Below are 15,504 nucleotides of genomic sequence, written 5' to 3' on the forward strand. Positions count from 1 at the left end.
GCCATTCATCTAGTTCACAGTCTAGTTTGTGCCCTTCCATATTTTAATTTGAGTTTTGAATATTCTATTCAGGTCTACAAGTAACAATAATAGTTCATATTCATCAGCTACTTTGTGTGCACCTGGCATTTTACATGTAATAACAACTTTCACAAAACTCCTATAAGCTGAGTGTTACCCACCCCAATTTTACACAGGAAGAAACTGAGCTCAAAAGAAGTAATATTCACAAAGTGATTCAACGAGCAGGTAGGCAGCTATGAAAATTGGGTTTTTTTTTCTGTTTGTTTTGCATGGCTTTGCTTTGGTATTTCTATATTTTTAAGGAAGTTTAACCTTAAGTTACATGTTTTTATATACTTTGCTGCTTTTAAGTTTTGCTTTTTAAAAGACTTTTATGAGTATCTGTTGCCTGAATAATGGAATATTTACATACATGCACACAATGTGTCTGGATCAAATTTACCCCCTTCCATCCTTCCTTCCCTCTTTTTAAAGAATTTCGTTGTTCTATTTGCATGCAGGTTTCATTATTCTGCTTATATGCATGCATATAAAACATTTTCTCCATAATTCCCTTTTCATGGGTTCCCCTCCCTGCTCCTGGTACCCACCCCCATCAGAGCCTGTTCTACTTTCCTGTCACTCATCTTCTCATTTATTAATATGTATTCATTGTACAAAGGGTTTCACAATGGTATTTCATACATGCATCAATTATAATTCAGTCAGACTGACTTCCTCCATTGTTCTCTCTTTCTCTGTCCCTACCACCCCCCTACTGTACAAAAGTTGACAGTGAGATTCCTTCACCATTATGTAGAGAGATACAATATATTCCAGTATTATTCCTTCCACTCTTCTCTCTCCCTCTTCCTCCCCTTCTTTCCCCCAAATGGTACTTTGCTTCTTATTACTAAATAGTATCTTACAGAAATTCATCTGAACTACCTCTAATTCATTCTCTTTAAAGATGTGCAATATCCTACAGTGTGAGTGTACCATCATAAAAGATGTGCAATATCCTACAGTGTGAGTGTACCATCATAAAATCAACTATGTCCCACTCAAGCATCAGTCTCTCCATTTGTTTGTTTGTTTTTACCATTCTGAACCAGGCTACATTTTATGCGTGTGTTCTCATACACTTGTGTTGCTACTTCTAATGGCTGGCTCAAAAAAGACGTCTATAGTTTTAGCTTTCACAGATATTGCTAGATTGCTTTCCAAAATGGCTGTAACACTTTACATTTCCCCATCACCAGCAATGGTTTCCTTATTGTTGCTTTTGTTTTGATATCTAACTAGTACTTGCAATGGTTCTCTTAACAGAAAACTATCCTTGCTCTCTCGGGATAAACCTTCTTTGGTCCGGCCGGATGGTTCTCTTCATGTACTATTGAATTCAATCTGCTAGAACTTTCCTTAGAATTCTGTAAACATCTTCCTAAGGGATAGAGGCCCATGGCTCTCTCTTCAGTTCTATTTTCATATCAAGATTTCTTCTGCTAGTTTCATGAAATGATTGAAGGACCTTTCCCTTTATTCATTCACTCGTCCATTTGTTCCTTCACACAATGAACTGGTGGCCTGCCAATGGCAAGCACAAGTCCCACTCAGAGGAATACGACACTTCCCTACACTTTAGGGTATGGCTCCACCATAAAATGCATAACCAGTGACTGCGTAGACATGGTAACTGAGAGGTGCACAGAATGTTACATGAGAACCAAGGACTGGAGTTTAGTGGAAAGTTTCTGAGGACAGACCTACACATCTTTTATAACCAAGCAGATAATATTACAGGTTTACATAATTCGTGAGAGTTGTATTCCTAACCATTTGGTATCAAAACTAAATAGTTGAGCCAAGAATATATCTATATCTATATCTATATCTACATATATAGATATACAGTCAGTGGTGAATCTATATCTTTAGATATAGAGTCCTTAAAAGTGATCAATAAGAGCCAGGGACCAGTGGTTCATCGTTATATATTCAGGAGGTTGAGATCTGAGGATCATGGTTCAAAGCCAGCCCAGGAAGGAAAGCTCAGGAGAGTCTTATCACCAATTAGCTACAAAAAAAAAAAAAAAAAAAAACCTGGAAATGGTTCTTTGGCTTAAATGATAGAGAGCTAACCTTGAGCAAAAAAGGTCAGGGATAACACCCAGGACCTGAGTTCAAGCTCCAGAACTGGCACCAAAACAATAAAAAATAAAAATAAAAATGAGTATCAAGCAGTCTTATGGCATATCAACACTAATAATGAAAGTATATGTTAGAAATTAATATAAACCCTAAATAAGGTACCAGTCACTTGGTCTGTCATTTGATTCTAAGAAAAAAAAATCTATTATTTAATGTTAAGATAAGCCACCATCTTAACCTAAAACAACCTTTTTATGGCTACGACATCGCCCTCATTGGGGTCAATGAAATGAATAGATTAAAAATACTTTGAACAGCATCGTCAGCATTCAGAATATCAAGCAGCACATCAGAGAAAAAATTGCTTGTTCAATCACTTCACGAGATGTTAGAACAAGAATAATCCTTTACTCAGAGAGAATAATGCCCCAGAGAAAGGAAATAGGCAAGGACATTTCTTTTTTGAGCATCTTCCTACACACAACAGTGCACAGACTCACAAACTTATCTCTGGATTCCTGAAGCTGAGAATAATAAGAACCCATCACAATACCAAAAAGATCAAAGAAAATTAAGTGAAGTTGACAATGAAAAATAACAAGTATTGAAACTAAAGGAAAATACAATTTACAGAGCAATTTATTTCTGTGTGGGGACTCAATTTATTTTGATGGAAATCATTCAAACCAATGTCACACAGAAGTTCACAGCCTGAAAACTTGTAAACTTTGTGGAGTGTTAAGTAGTAGTCAAAACTCTTAGCACCAAGCTATCCACAGGAAAATAATGTATCAGAGGTGAGATGCCAGCTGTGAGGCGATAGCTTAATTAATGGATTACATTTTCAGATGCCCAAACCAACTCATGAAATAAATTACATTCAAATGTTGGAAGTTTTATGAGAGCCAGAGACTCAGAGCTCCTAGCATCTGCAGACTACTTCGGAGGAGCCCAGAAAATGCTTACGATGCAGAATAGGTTTATAACCTACATCTCCTTTTTTTTTTTTTTTTTAACTTTCAACTAAAACAACCTGCCAATAGAAATGAGTGAGATAAAAATCAATTTTTTGCAAAACTGCAACCCAACCCCAACACCACGTAAACTGAGGCTGAATAAGAAAGTAGGTCATTGAATTTAGAACCCTTTAACTTCCATTTGATGAAAATGCCAGTATAATAAACTTCTCCAGTAAGTTCTTCTGACTCAGTGTCAATGGTCTGAATGCTGACAATGCCTTTATTTTCTCAGTGAAAACCGGAACACTCACCCTCAGAAAACAGAAAACAGTGTGGTTATGCATTGGAAATTTTGTCTTCCCTAGTTTTCTTACTTTATTCATCCTCTATCATCAGCTTAGAATGGTATATCTATGTTTGGATCTAAGTGAGAGAATATTCATTTGTGTCATCATGTTAGTTTCTAACAGATAGTAATTTGATCATTAGTCAATGCTGATTATTATGATAGGTGACTATCATATGCTATCATATCATATGATAGGAGAATATAGGAACTTGTGCTATAATACAAGTAGCTACAAGTCCATTTTTATGGGAATCAAGCCTGGTTCTGCAAGAAAGCAGTAATGTACAAGACACTCCTTTCACAGAAAGTTTATCATGTGTGTAAGACCCCAAAGCCTTCCCCAGGTTTTTACCCAATTGAAGATACTCTGTATAAGATTCAAATAAATATCAAAGGAATAAGAGGTTCATTTCATTATAAAGATATCTTTCTACAATATCTACAATATTTCTGTAATCAACTTTGGTTTTGCTTGCCTGCTTCTAAGCCCTTGAAAGTACATTATTATTCATTTCTTGGAACCTCTGTAAAGAAAGCTTTGCTTGACACTATTATGGGCAAATAAGCAAAGAGCTAAGAATTGTTCAGGCAAAGATTTGTTGCAAAAGAATGCTTTTGAGGCATGTAAAACTTCTGGGAGAAGAACGACATAAGTTTATTATTTAGGATGAAAGAGGATTAAAAATACATGATGTGCAAAACACTCAGTAGATTTAATAATGAACCAGACGTTGTGATATCTGGAGTTTGTAAACATTCAGAAAGAAGTACATATAGAGATCAAAATTTATAATACCCATACCTCCATTTTTCTGAATCATAAAATTCAGAGTACAACAGAGGAAAAAGCAAGAAGATAAAAATGCTGGAGTATATTATCTTGTATTTCCTCTTTCCCCTTATCTTCCAAACTCTTAAAAGAAGTATTCTTTTCTTGGGTTGCTGATACTGGACTTGGCCATGTGACTTGCTATAGCCAATAAGATATCAGAGCATGCATGGGTAATTGTGTGTTTGTTTTACTTCCAGAATATCCTTTCCTTCTACATCCTTGAGACTCAGTTCCACCATCAGAAACCAATACTCTGTGGGGCTTAGTTCTCTCTCTTAAGTAATAATGATTTTAATCTCTTGCCTACATTCTAAGAGAATCTCGGAATTTGCATCCACTCCACTGATTTTGTTTCCCACATTGGTTCTGTTGTCTTTGCTTTGTTTCATTTTTGTTTTGTTTTGTTTTGAGACAGGATCTCATTACCTAGCCCAAGGTGGGCTTGAGTTTCCATCTCTTGAGTGCCTGGATTACAGGCATACATTACCTCACCTCACCTGGATTCAGTTCTGTTCTTGATTGTCTTTGGTGTGAATTTTTAAATCTGCTGTAATGTGTCTGGGGTATGTTTGCTTTTTAGTTTCTAATTGCTTACCTACACCTCAGATGACAGACCTATATCCTCCTGTGGTCACCCTGTCCTTACCAATAACAACAATATCTAGAATCACCATCTGTGTGCTAAGAAATCCCAACTCCTTCCTGATTCCAAGAACTCCTGGGGAATTCTGACTGTGACTCTGGTTTCCTGTTTCTGTAGTTTTCTAGAAACTCATCTTGTGTACATTCTGTCGCTTTCTTAGAATGCGTCACCTCACAGCCCTGCATGCCTGCCCCTCCCACAGCACAATCACCACTGCAGGCCAATGTAGCAGATGCTGCTGAAGGCCTGAGGGATAGGCCACAGTGAGGAACCTTCAATAAAAATTGGCAACATTAAAATTGGCCAACCCTGTTCTCCACACCTAGCCTACCAGCTGTCCTGCTCCAGAACTCCACTACCTGATGTTAGGGTTCCTTGTACCTGCTCTCCCCTGGAAGTCCTTTCCATTCCGTTCCTGTGTCTTCTCTTGTTCCTGTTGCTTCATTCTGTTCTGCTTGCTGGGGTGTCACCTTCTATACCAAAGCAAGTTTTAAGGTACCTCACCAAAGGCTGCTCTCTTCCCTGTGGAGAAAGCCCTTCTGCTAGGATTTATAGCATCGGCTCCCTGGTTCCCAGGCCTCCAGGCTCAGGCTGAACTACTCCACAAGCTTTCCTGGGCCTCAGGCCTACAGGCAGCAGATGGTGGCATTTCTCAGTCTCTATGATGACATGAGCCAATTCCTCCTCCTTCCTCTTCAGCTTCCGCAAAGGTGATTAACACATGGAATGACACATATTAGTGATCATTCTTGGGGAGTACAGACCCTGAGTCACCAAAGAGGCAGGAGCGGGGGAGGGAAGGGAAACATCTTTCTAGCCCCTCTCAGGTTATCTCTTTGAAGAAGCAAATTGACAGAACCAGGAGTGGAGGTGCAGGTTTGTCTCGTAAACCATGCTGTCTTTAAAATTCTGATCCATTTTCTTGTCTTCTATATTAACATCAAGCTTTATGTTGGCATTGGAGTTGGTACTGGGAGAACATTTCACGTATGTCTGCATCTTTATGACATTTACCAAGTTAAGGGTAGTTTGAGAAATGCCATGCCAGAGACATCAACAGTTCCACAAAGTAGGCAGTAACAGGCTACTTGCCGTGAGCATTTGAGCTAAATTTTGAAGGATGCATAGGAGTTTGTCATGTAAAGGAAGGGGAAAAGTTGTCTCCAGAGAGGACAGAGAGCTTGGGCTCTGGAGGATAGGTCAGAGTATCCCTAATCCTGTGCCACGCATGCACCTGGCTTCCAAGACGCTGATCCCCACCACCAGTAGGATGGCCAGTGTGGGACCACAGCTTCCCCTTCTTGTTCTAAACAACCTCAGTCCCTGCTCCCCTGCAGCAGAGCCATGTAATTTTCTTCAAGTGTTTTATTGTGGAAAATATTAGGACCCTGGGAACTGAAAGGAGACTGAGCTTTTAAGGCAAAGCAAAACCAGAACAACAACAACAAAAAAAAAACCTAGAGTAGGGGGAGAGGGGAAGGGAATGGAAAGTGGGAGAAAAATGAGGGAGGGGGTAACAAGTTTGACAAGAAATGTACTCACTGCCTTACTTATGTAACTGTAACCCCTGTGTACATCACCTTGACAATAAAATTAACTTTTTAAAAATAAAGTAAATAAAAATAAATAAATAAAAGGCGTAGTTTGCCAGGGTGCCTGGAGGAAACACACACACACACAGAGTGGAGCCAAGGTAGTGCTAGCAACATGGGGACGTGGCCCAGCCAGGATACTGTACAGCAAAAGAGGGAGGACCTTCAAGGTACAAGAAGTTCCAGAAAGCAGAAAAGACTGAGGCCAAGACCATCTCACAATGGAGCCCCCCCACTAGCTCTGGACCACGTTCATTCTTTTTGACTCACTTTTAAGTCTGCCTGACAACCACAAGTAGAAAGCTAAACACACCCTCCTGGCATCCACCTGCGTTGAGCAGAGGAAAGAACGCCCACCCACAGCCTCACTGAGGGGCCTACCTTCTGGGTGAGATCACTGGCTTCATTAATGTAGCGATCGCGCTCCTTTTCCAGCTGAAAGATGATCTTTCTCTGCTTCTGGGCCTCTTCCTTATAGGTCTGGATTTCTTCCTCCAGGTTCCTCTTGGCTTGCTCATGGAGTCTTGCCAGTTCTATCTGCTTCTGGGTTGCACTGATTGCCTTAAGCATATTCTAAAAATATGGGTGAGAAGCCATATTACTGACAGCCTTTGAGACTACCCCTACTTTATCCTTAAAATATTAAAAGACTTATCTTCTGTATAAATCATAGTGTTCTCTACAGAGATATAGAGGTTGTTATATGAATTTTGCACACAGCACTTTCAATGAATACATGAATGCACAAAACAATCACAAGATCCCAGGAAGGGAGTTCTACGTTGCTCCCATGTGTGGGCTAGGAAACAGAAACTGAAGGATTAAGCTACATGCCTCCCAGTTCATACAACAGGAAAGTGGCAGAGCCAGGGTTGGATCCTGGGACTGGCTGACCCCAAAGTCTGTGCTTTTTATTCTCATTCCACCTCCAGCATATATCTTGTAAGGCTAGAACAACTGGACCAGGAGTATGGCTTGGTAGTAGAGTACTTGCATAGCATGCATGAAGCCCTGGGTTTGATTTTTAGCATTGAAAAAAAAAATCTCTAAGAGCAAAAAGCAAAATAGTAAAATACCTTAAAAATAAAAATGTCTGGGCACCAATGACTCATGCCTGTAATTCTAACTACTCAGGAGGCTGAGAATCAAAGGTTGAAGCCAGCAAGAAGGCAAGAAAGTCCATGGACTCTTATCTGCAATTAACCACCAGAAAGTCATAGTAGAGCTGTGGCCCAAGTGGTAGAGCACTAGCCTTGAGCAAAAAAAAGCTCAGGAATAGTATCCAGACCCTAAGTTCAAGCCCCAGGACTGGAACAAAATAATAAAAATAAATAAATAAAAATAAAAATGCAGATGTGTAGAATTAACACATCACCCAATGATGTCACTCCTGGGTATACTCCAAAAAGCAATGAAAGCAAAAACATGTACATGCGTGCTTATACATAGTAGCACTATTTTAAAAGCCTAAAAATGAAAACAACCCAAAACATCTACCAATTGATGCACATAAACAAAATATTGTCTGCCCGTACAATGGAATATTAGTTGGCACAAAGAAAGGAGTTGAAATATCAATGCATGCAACAACATTGAACATTACTGTTCTGATAGAAAGATGCCAGACTTCAAGGTCACATAGCATATGATTCCACTTGTACCAACATCCAGCGTGGTCCAATCCATAGAGACAGAAAGCAGATTGGTAGTTGCCAGGGGGGCAGGAGGAGGGAGAAGGGGGAGTGGTTGCTGAAAAAGCACAGGATTTCCTTTTGTGATGGTGAGCATGCTCTTGACCCAGATGATGACAGTGGTGGCAAAATCCTGTGAATGTCATTCATGATAAATTGTGTATTTGTGTGTACTTTACTACTATACAAAAGAAATTAGCCTAGCTTTTAGAAACAATATGTGTATGACCATGTCCAGGTCTATATTTCTGACTGAGTGGAACAGAATCATGTACCCATACTTTTTTTTTAAGCTGCACTGGGGATTTCTGTGGTGGAGAGGTTGGCTACAGTCTGGTAACCACCCTTGTCAGGTATGTCCATTTCACTGTCCAAGATTAAAGGGACCCAATGACATTCCACAGGGAGTTTTAAAATGGGGCCTTCATTTAGTGGGGTGGGGGGTGGGAGTGCTCGTGCCTATACTCCTAGCTATTCAGGAAGCTGAGATCAGAAGATGGTAGTTCAAAGCCAGCCTGGGCAAAAAGTCTGAGACTCTTATTTTCAATTAATCACGCCCCCCCCCCAAAAAAAAGCCAGAAATGGGGGTGTGGCTCAGTGGTAGAGTGCTGGCTTTGGGTAGAAAAGCTTAGTGACCATGCCCAGTCCCTGAGTTCAAACCCCAAAACCAGTCCCGCCCCGACCCTCAAAAAAAGGAATTAATGGACACAGGCATTTCTGCTCAAATGGGCTGTAGCCATCTTGACCACAGCCATCCATCCGGCCCCTACCTCCCAGCCTAGGCTTCCCTCCCCAGAGGAAATCTCTGAACAGGAAAGTTTGCTTTGCACCCTTGAAAGCAGTCAGTCAAAGTGAGGTCAATGGAAGGAATTCTCTGGAGGGAGGAGGGCAGAAAAAAGAGGTTCCTGCCTTTAATGGAGCCTCTGCAGGATTTCAAGTATCCCCACCCCTCTTTCAGCTTTGGACCACCATGAACTCAGAGGCCAGAAGGGAGGCGGGGATGGACTGACCACAGCCACCCTGACAAACCAGACAAAGAAAGGGCCAGACATCATTGCTGCATCGCCAACCAGCGGTTTTCATCCCTAATGCCTTGAAGTTAAAACTTAATTAGCACTCACACTTACAATCTCTGCATTACGATTTTCTGATTTTAATGTCTATAATTTACAAGTTGTAAATTATAGATATTAAATCCAGAAAATTTGGTCAGCTGCTCTGGATGCCACATAACACACCCTAACAGAATCCATGGAACACTCTGAAATCCCCGGTGGCCGTATGATAATTCTCCAAAGTCCTTGTGCGCCCATTGGTGGTGATGGAGTTTCAATTCGGGGTGCATGAATGGGACACCATAAACTGCTGCTTAGAGGAAAGCTGAGCACTGTTATTTATGCTAATCTACTTCTGTCTGCCTCCAAGTTGTTTTCCTCCAAACAACAGATTCCAGGCAGATATTGTCCCACTGTCATTGTAACAAACGCACCTTATTTAGTATGTCCCTTTCTCTCAGAAGCTCATCCATGGCTTTCTTATCAAGCTCTGCTTGTTTCTTTGACGTCTCCACCTCTAAATCACCAAGGATAAAAAAGAATAATTAATGTAGTACCAGCCTAAGAATCTGCCAAAGCCAAAGTGATTTTAGCGGGGTTTTTTTCTTTTTCTTTTTTTTTCTTTTCAAAGTGATGTATAGAGGAGTTATAGTTACATGAGTAAGAAATAAGTACATTTCTTTTTTTGGGGGGGGGTCCGGTTGTGGGGCCTGAACTCTGGGCCTGGGCGCTGTCCCTCAGCTCTTCAGCTCAAGGCTAGCGCTCTACCACTTGAGCCACAGTGCCACTTCCGGCTTTTTTCTTATGTGGTGCTGAGGAAATGAACCCAGGGCCTCGAGCATGCAAGGCAAGTGCTCTACCACTGAGCCACCTTCCCAGCCCCCATAAGTACATTTCTTGTCAAACTGGTTACCCCCTCCCTCATTTTCTCCTACTTTCCTTCCCCCAACCCCCTCAAGTTATATAGATCATTTCCAATCTATTGTCTTGTGCACTGATTTTAGTACATCATTGTAGCTATACAACTGTGTACTGACATGTAGTCTTCATGACTATGGAGTGGGTTACCTGTCCCACTCAATAAATGGAAACGAAGGCTAAGAGAGATGAAGCCATGTGACCAAAGTTCACCACCAAGAGATGACAGGACTAAAATCAGAAGTTTGGTTTCTCTAACCAAAAAGCCCTTGCTCTTCTTAATCTTTTTATTATTATACAAGTAAAGTAGAAATATAGAATAAAATTAGAATGGAAGTGGCGCTGTGGCTCAAGTGGTAGAGTGCTTGCCTTGAGCTGAAGAGCTGAGGGACAGCACCCAGGGCCAGAGTTCAAGCCCCTCAACTGACAAGAAAGAAAGAAAGAAATGTGACTAAACTAAAGAGAAAACATAGATCAACTAGAATCTACTTAGGATTTTGAAATATCTTTTAGGTGTTTTTCATATGCAAATATGTGTTTATATACATATAGAGGTCTTCATAGACAGTAAAGATAGAATTAGTCTTTATTATTGACTCTTTTGCTACATAAGAAAATGTTAACTTTTGGCTTGTTGACTCGAATTCTTAGCTTTAAGAATGTCAACATTTAGCAGGACACCAGTGGCTCATGCCTATAATCCTAGCTACTCAGGAGGTTGAGATCTGAGATCATAATTCAAAGCCAGCCAGCCCAGGCAGAAAATCCAAGAGTCTCATCTCCAATTAACTAGCAAAAAGCCAAAAGTGGAGGTATGGCTCAAGTGGTAGAAAACCAACCTTGAGAGAAAAAAAAAAAAAAAACAAGCGAGAGCTCAAGGCCCTACGTTCAAGCCCCAGTACTGGCACCAAAAGGGAAAAAGAAAAGTGCCTAATGACCTTCTAGTTGGCTGGGAGGATCTTGGCAGATTGAATGTTGTATTGATTATTTGACATGATGTGTGTTTGCATACATAGGGCCCTAGGTTACAAGACAACCATAATCACTAATGATAGGTTCATAAATTAACTAAGCACAAAATGGCTTACCTCTCTCTAATCCCAAGATCTGATTTTTTAAGGTTTCCTTTTGCTGTTCTATTTCCCCCTTTTGATCTTCAATCTGGTGCAATTTCTTGTGGATTTGTTCTCGAATTTTGTTCAGCTTCCCAATATCCACGCGCATCTGATGGATTTCTTCCTCTTTGGCCTGCAATTAGTGAGAAAGAATTGACCAGGATGCAAAGTAAGGAAAGGGCCAGGGACTGACAGATGATAAACTCCAAACCAATCAAAGGCAAGGCTTCCAATGTCAGTGTAAATCTGCTCCATGAGATTAAATCCAAACACCCGGTGTTTGGTTTTGAGAGAAATTGAAAAATACTACTCGCTGGAGAAAATATTCAGCTATATAAAGTAAAAATAATGAAAAGGCTGATGTCTCAAGTGAGCATCTCATTGTGGACACAAACAAGGGGACTAGGTTGTATCACAAATCCATGACTTGTGAGTAGAATAGTATTTGTGCAAATACTATTCTATTAACAGTTGTTGTGGCCTTACAAAGGTGTCTCTCTGCAAAGGTTATTAACACACTATTAAATACAGGAACATTATTTTTTGGCCCCACCTTCCTCAAAGTCAATCAGTCTTAGTGTCCATTCACACAGATGGACAGGGCGGAAGGATGACATGGTGAGCCTACATCAGAAATAATCCTAGCGAAAGAAATCTCCAGACTTTTGTTTATGGTCTTCAAGTATTATCATTTTTTATTTTAAATTCTCTTTAAAAAAAAAAACTTGTGCCATTAGAAATGACTGGAAAAGTAGTTGAGGATTCATCTGCAAACAACCATTAGCAATTATCTTGAGAAGGAATAGACAGGAATTGGCTGTGCAGATTACTGCTAAACACCAAAGCCCTTGGGGCCAGGATCTCGTAACAGGAATTTTTGAGTTTTTAAGATATCCTCATTTGTGTTATCAAAGAAGTGAATTAGTGCTTTTTTTTTTAACTTTAGTTTTATCTTAGTGGCTAATACATTGCTGTGATTTAAGTAATCACTTCATCTCTGCTTCCAGGTGAATTGAGTCTAAACCCACTCTAGAATGTTTTCAGTGTTCCTCCACCGCAGCCCACAGTGTTCAATTTAGTTGTAAGATGTTTTAAATTCAGTAGTAATCCAGACTCCATGCTTAGACTTCAGCCAGCCTTGAAATGTCTAGGATGCATAAAAACAAGGTACAAATGTGCAAATAAGTGTGTGTGCACATGTGTGTGCATGTGCTTTCATTAGATTCTTTTAAAAAAATTGTAATACAAGCCAGGTACTGGTGACTCAGACCTATAATCTTAGTTACACTCAGGAGGCTGAGACCTGGAGGACTTAGTTTCAAAGCCAGCCCAGGCATAAATGTATTCTAGACAAGCTCTCCAAAATAACCATCAAAACATCATGCTGGAGGAATGGCTCAAGTGGTAGATCACCAGCCAGGCCAGATCAAAGCCTTGAGTTCAAACCTCAGTTTAAAAAAAAATGTTATGGTTCACTATTCAAATCTACACATTATTCTTGATAGGACACTCATCTTATACATAGTATTATAACAAAATTTAGGTTGGAATATGAATTTTTCCCTCTCAGAATTAAAGTGATAGACATAAAGCTGCACTGTGAATTACACATAATGTGTATCTGAATATAAACAGTTTCCCAACTTCATTGGCAAACACTCTTTAGGGAGGAAAAGAGAGAACAGGAAACTTGTCTTAAAATACATGATAAACAGACAGTAGTAAAAATCACAGTTCCAGAATCCTGGATGCAAATGCCCAGTAGGGCTGGTCCTTGCCACAGCCCTCCCAGACCACCTTCTCCACCGAAGTCGTCAAAACAGCATCTGAATCCTTCACTACTCACATGTGCAGGATAGTTCTAGCCAGGGGCAAGTGGTTACTTGCAAGGCTAATTACACAGATGAACATCTGAGCTTGCTTTGGAAAGTATTTGCATAAGCCTATGATCAATAATCAGGTTTGTAATTTTATCAGTAAGAATGGAAGTTAACAGGCTGCCTGCTTCCGGGCACAAAGCAATCATTATAGTCCTACACCTGCTGCTTCCTAAAGCTAACCATTTATGCAACCAGGGGCTCCACCACCAGGCAAACCTAACTTCCTGGGGTCTGAGGAAGGCAGTGCTGAGGACAGACGTGGAACTTGGTATTTACCTTGAGCTCCAATGCCTTCTGCTGGTTTTCCTGGGACAGCTGCTCACAAACCAAAGAGTGCTGCTCATTCTCTTGCTGAAGTTTGGAATTCCGCATCTGAAACTGTTCAAGTTCCTTAGCAGCCCTCTCATTCAGTATCTGCAGGGGCAGGAAATGAAAGATTAATCTGATTATAGTGTCCGCTTGTGCACACAGGAGGCCCCTAAACCTCCTGGAAAAATAACAGCAACCACAACTTTTTTTTTTTTAATGCTTGCAAGAATTGTTCTGTATCCCAGATGAAAGCACTAACGCACTCAAATGCAATGAATGTCAGGTGGTTGAGAAAATGACGCCTTCTAATGAATGACTCAGGGAGCCTCTCTTTTTTCTAGGAGAGCCTTGGGAAGTCTTGTTCACAGGTGGTGGATAAATATTTTAATGCCTGTTTGCCATTTGGCAGACTTTGCATATGCAACAATTGCTATAATCACCACAAATGAACTACAGATTCAAATGGGTTTTACAGCTCTGGGGCTCTGAAGCTGAATCTTCAAAGCAAATTTGGTATTAACATGCCTACAACACTTCCCAGCCCCAACCCAGAGACAATTCCTCCCCCCACCCTACCCCAACCCAACTGAAGTGGACACATGGAACAGACATAGAGTGACTTATAGCTGTCTGCTTCCAGTGTCATCTGGATCTTTCTCTTCCTCATTTAACCATTCTGAGTAGACAAGGTTTTATAAGAATAAAGGACTGTGGGCTGGGAATGGGATTTAGTGGTAGAGTGCGTTCCTAGCATGCATCAGGCCCTAGGTTCCATTCCTTGGTATCACATAAACAAAAAAGTAAACACAGGGCTGGAAATGTGGCTCAGTGGCAGAATGCTTGTCTAGCATGCATGAAGGCCTGAGTTCAATTCCTCAATAACATATAAACAGAAAAAAGCCTGAAGTGGCACTGTGACTCAAGTGGCAGAGCACTAGCCTTAATCCAAAGTTCAGAGACTGTGCCCAGGCCCTGAGTTCAAGCCCCATGAGAGGCGAAAATAAATAAATAAATAAACACAAAATTTTAAAAGAAAAAAGGAACTGTCTTAGGAAGTCTTTTCTTTGGGGGAACTCTATGGAAGATAGGGGGTTATAAAATGAGCTAAAAGCAAGAGGGGAGATGGAGAGAAAGGAACAGAGAGCAGGGGGCAAAGGGAGGGAGAGAAAGAAGGAGCACAAGAGATATGGAAAAAGGAAGAAGAAATAGGAGAAGTATGGTTTAAGTACTTTGTTCAAACTATAACTCCCCATATATGCCAAACATAAAAGTGAAAAGACACATTCAATTTTCCATAAACAGGACTAAGCAAAATGTTACCAGCTATGCTAAAGATGAAATGTTGCTATGCAAAAGGTGCTATAGTTTTATCATGGTGTCCAACACCATGTCAATTCCATGTTCAAAAAAAATCTTGGGCTGGGAAGATGGCTCAGTGGTAGAGTGCTTGCCTCATATGCATGAGGCCCTGGGTTCGATTCCTCAGCACCACATAAACAGAAAAAGCTGGAAGTGGTGCTGTGGCTCAAGTGGCAGAATGCCAGCCTTGAGCTGAAGAACTGAGGGACAGTGCCCAGGCCCAGAGTTCAAGCCCCACAACTGACAAAAAAGAAAGAAAGAAAAATCTTGTATTTTTCTTCTAGAAACTGAACACTATTTTAATTCAGGACTCATATAAAATGAGTAAAGCCACTGCCAAATAAATGTATCATAGTATCTATTTTTCAGAGTAGAAAAGTGCTGTATAACTGAGCTTCCCGGATGAAAGTATTAAGAAATGACTTTCAATCTAATGAATTGCTTCTTTAAGAAGTGGAAAGGAAGCCAGGAATAATGGTCTACACCTATAACCCCAGAACATGGGAGCCTGAAACAGGAGCTTTGTAAGTTCAAGGCCCACCTGGGCTACATAGGAGACCCACTGTCAAAAAATAATAATAAATAAAAAGGAAGAAGGGAGGGGGAAGGAAAGGAGGAAAGGGAGGAAGGAAGGAAGGAAGGCAGACA

General features: G+C 40.5%; 1 protein-coding gene across 1 annotated transcript in view; it reads right to left on the reverse strand.

The window, feature by feature from the left end:
* Nucleotides 1-15,504, reverse strand: part of Cfap58 (cilia and flagella associated protein 58) — a 106,171-nt gene that overhangs the window by 72,430 nt on the left and 18,237 nt on the right. Inside the window, exons 7-10 of the mRNA XM_069993861.1 lie at nucleotides 13,465-13,602; nucleotides 11,282-11,441; nucleotides 9,710-9,792; nucleotides 6,911-7,102 (exon numbers count right to left, since the gene is read on the reverse strand). Of these exons, the coding sequence (XP_069849962.1) occupies nucleotides 6,911-7,102; nucleotides 9,710-9,792; nucleotides 11,282-11,441; nucleotides 13,465-13,602 (573 nt within the window). The remainder of the gene's footprint in view (nucleotides 1-6,910; nucleotides 7,103-9,709; nucleotides 9,793-11,281; nucleotides 11,442-13,464; nucleotides 13,603-15,504) is intronic.

The sequence above is a fragment of the Dipodomys merriami genome, unplaced genomic scaffold (assembly GCF_024711535.1).
Source record: "Dipodomys merriami isolate MVZ:Mamm:240054 unplaced genomic scaffold, mDipMer1.0.p SCAF_102, whole genome shotgun sequence".
Classification (NCBI taxonomy): domain Eukaryota; kingdom Metazoa; phylum Chordata; class Mammalia; order Rodentia; family Heteromyidae; genus Dipodomys; species Dipodomys merriami.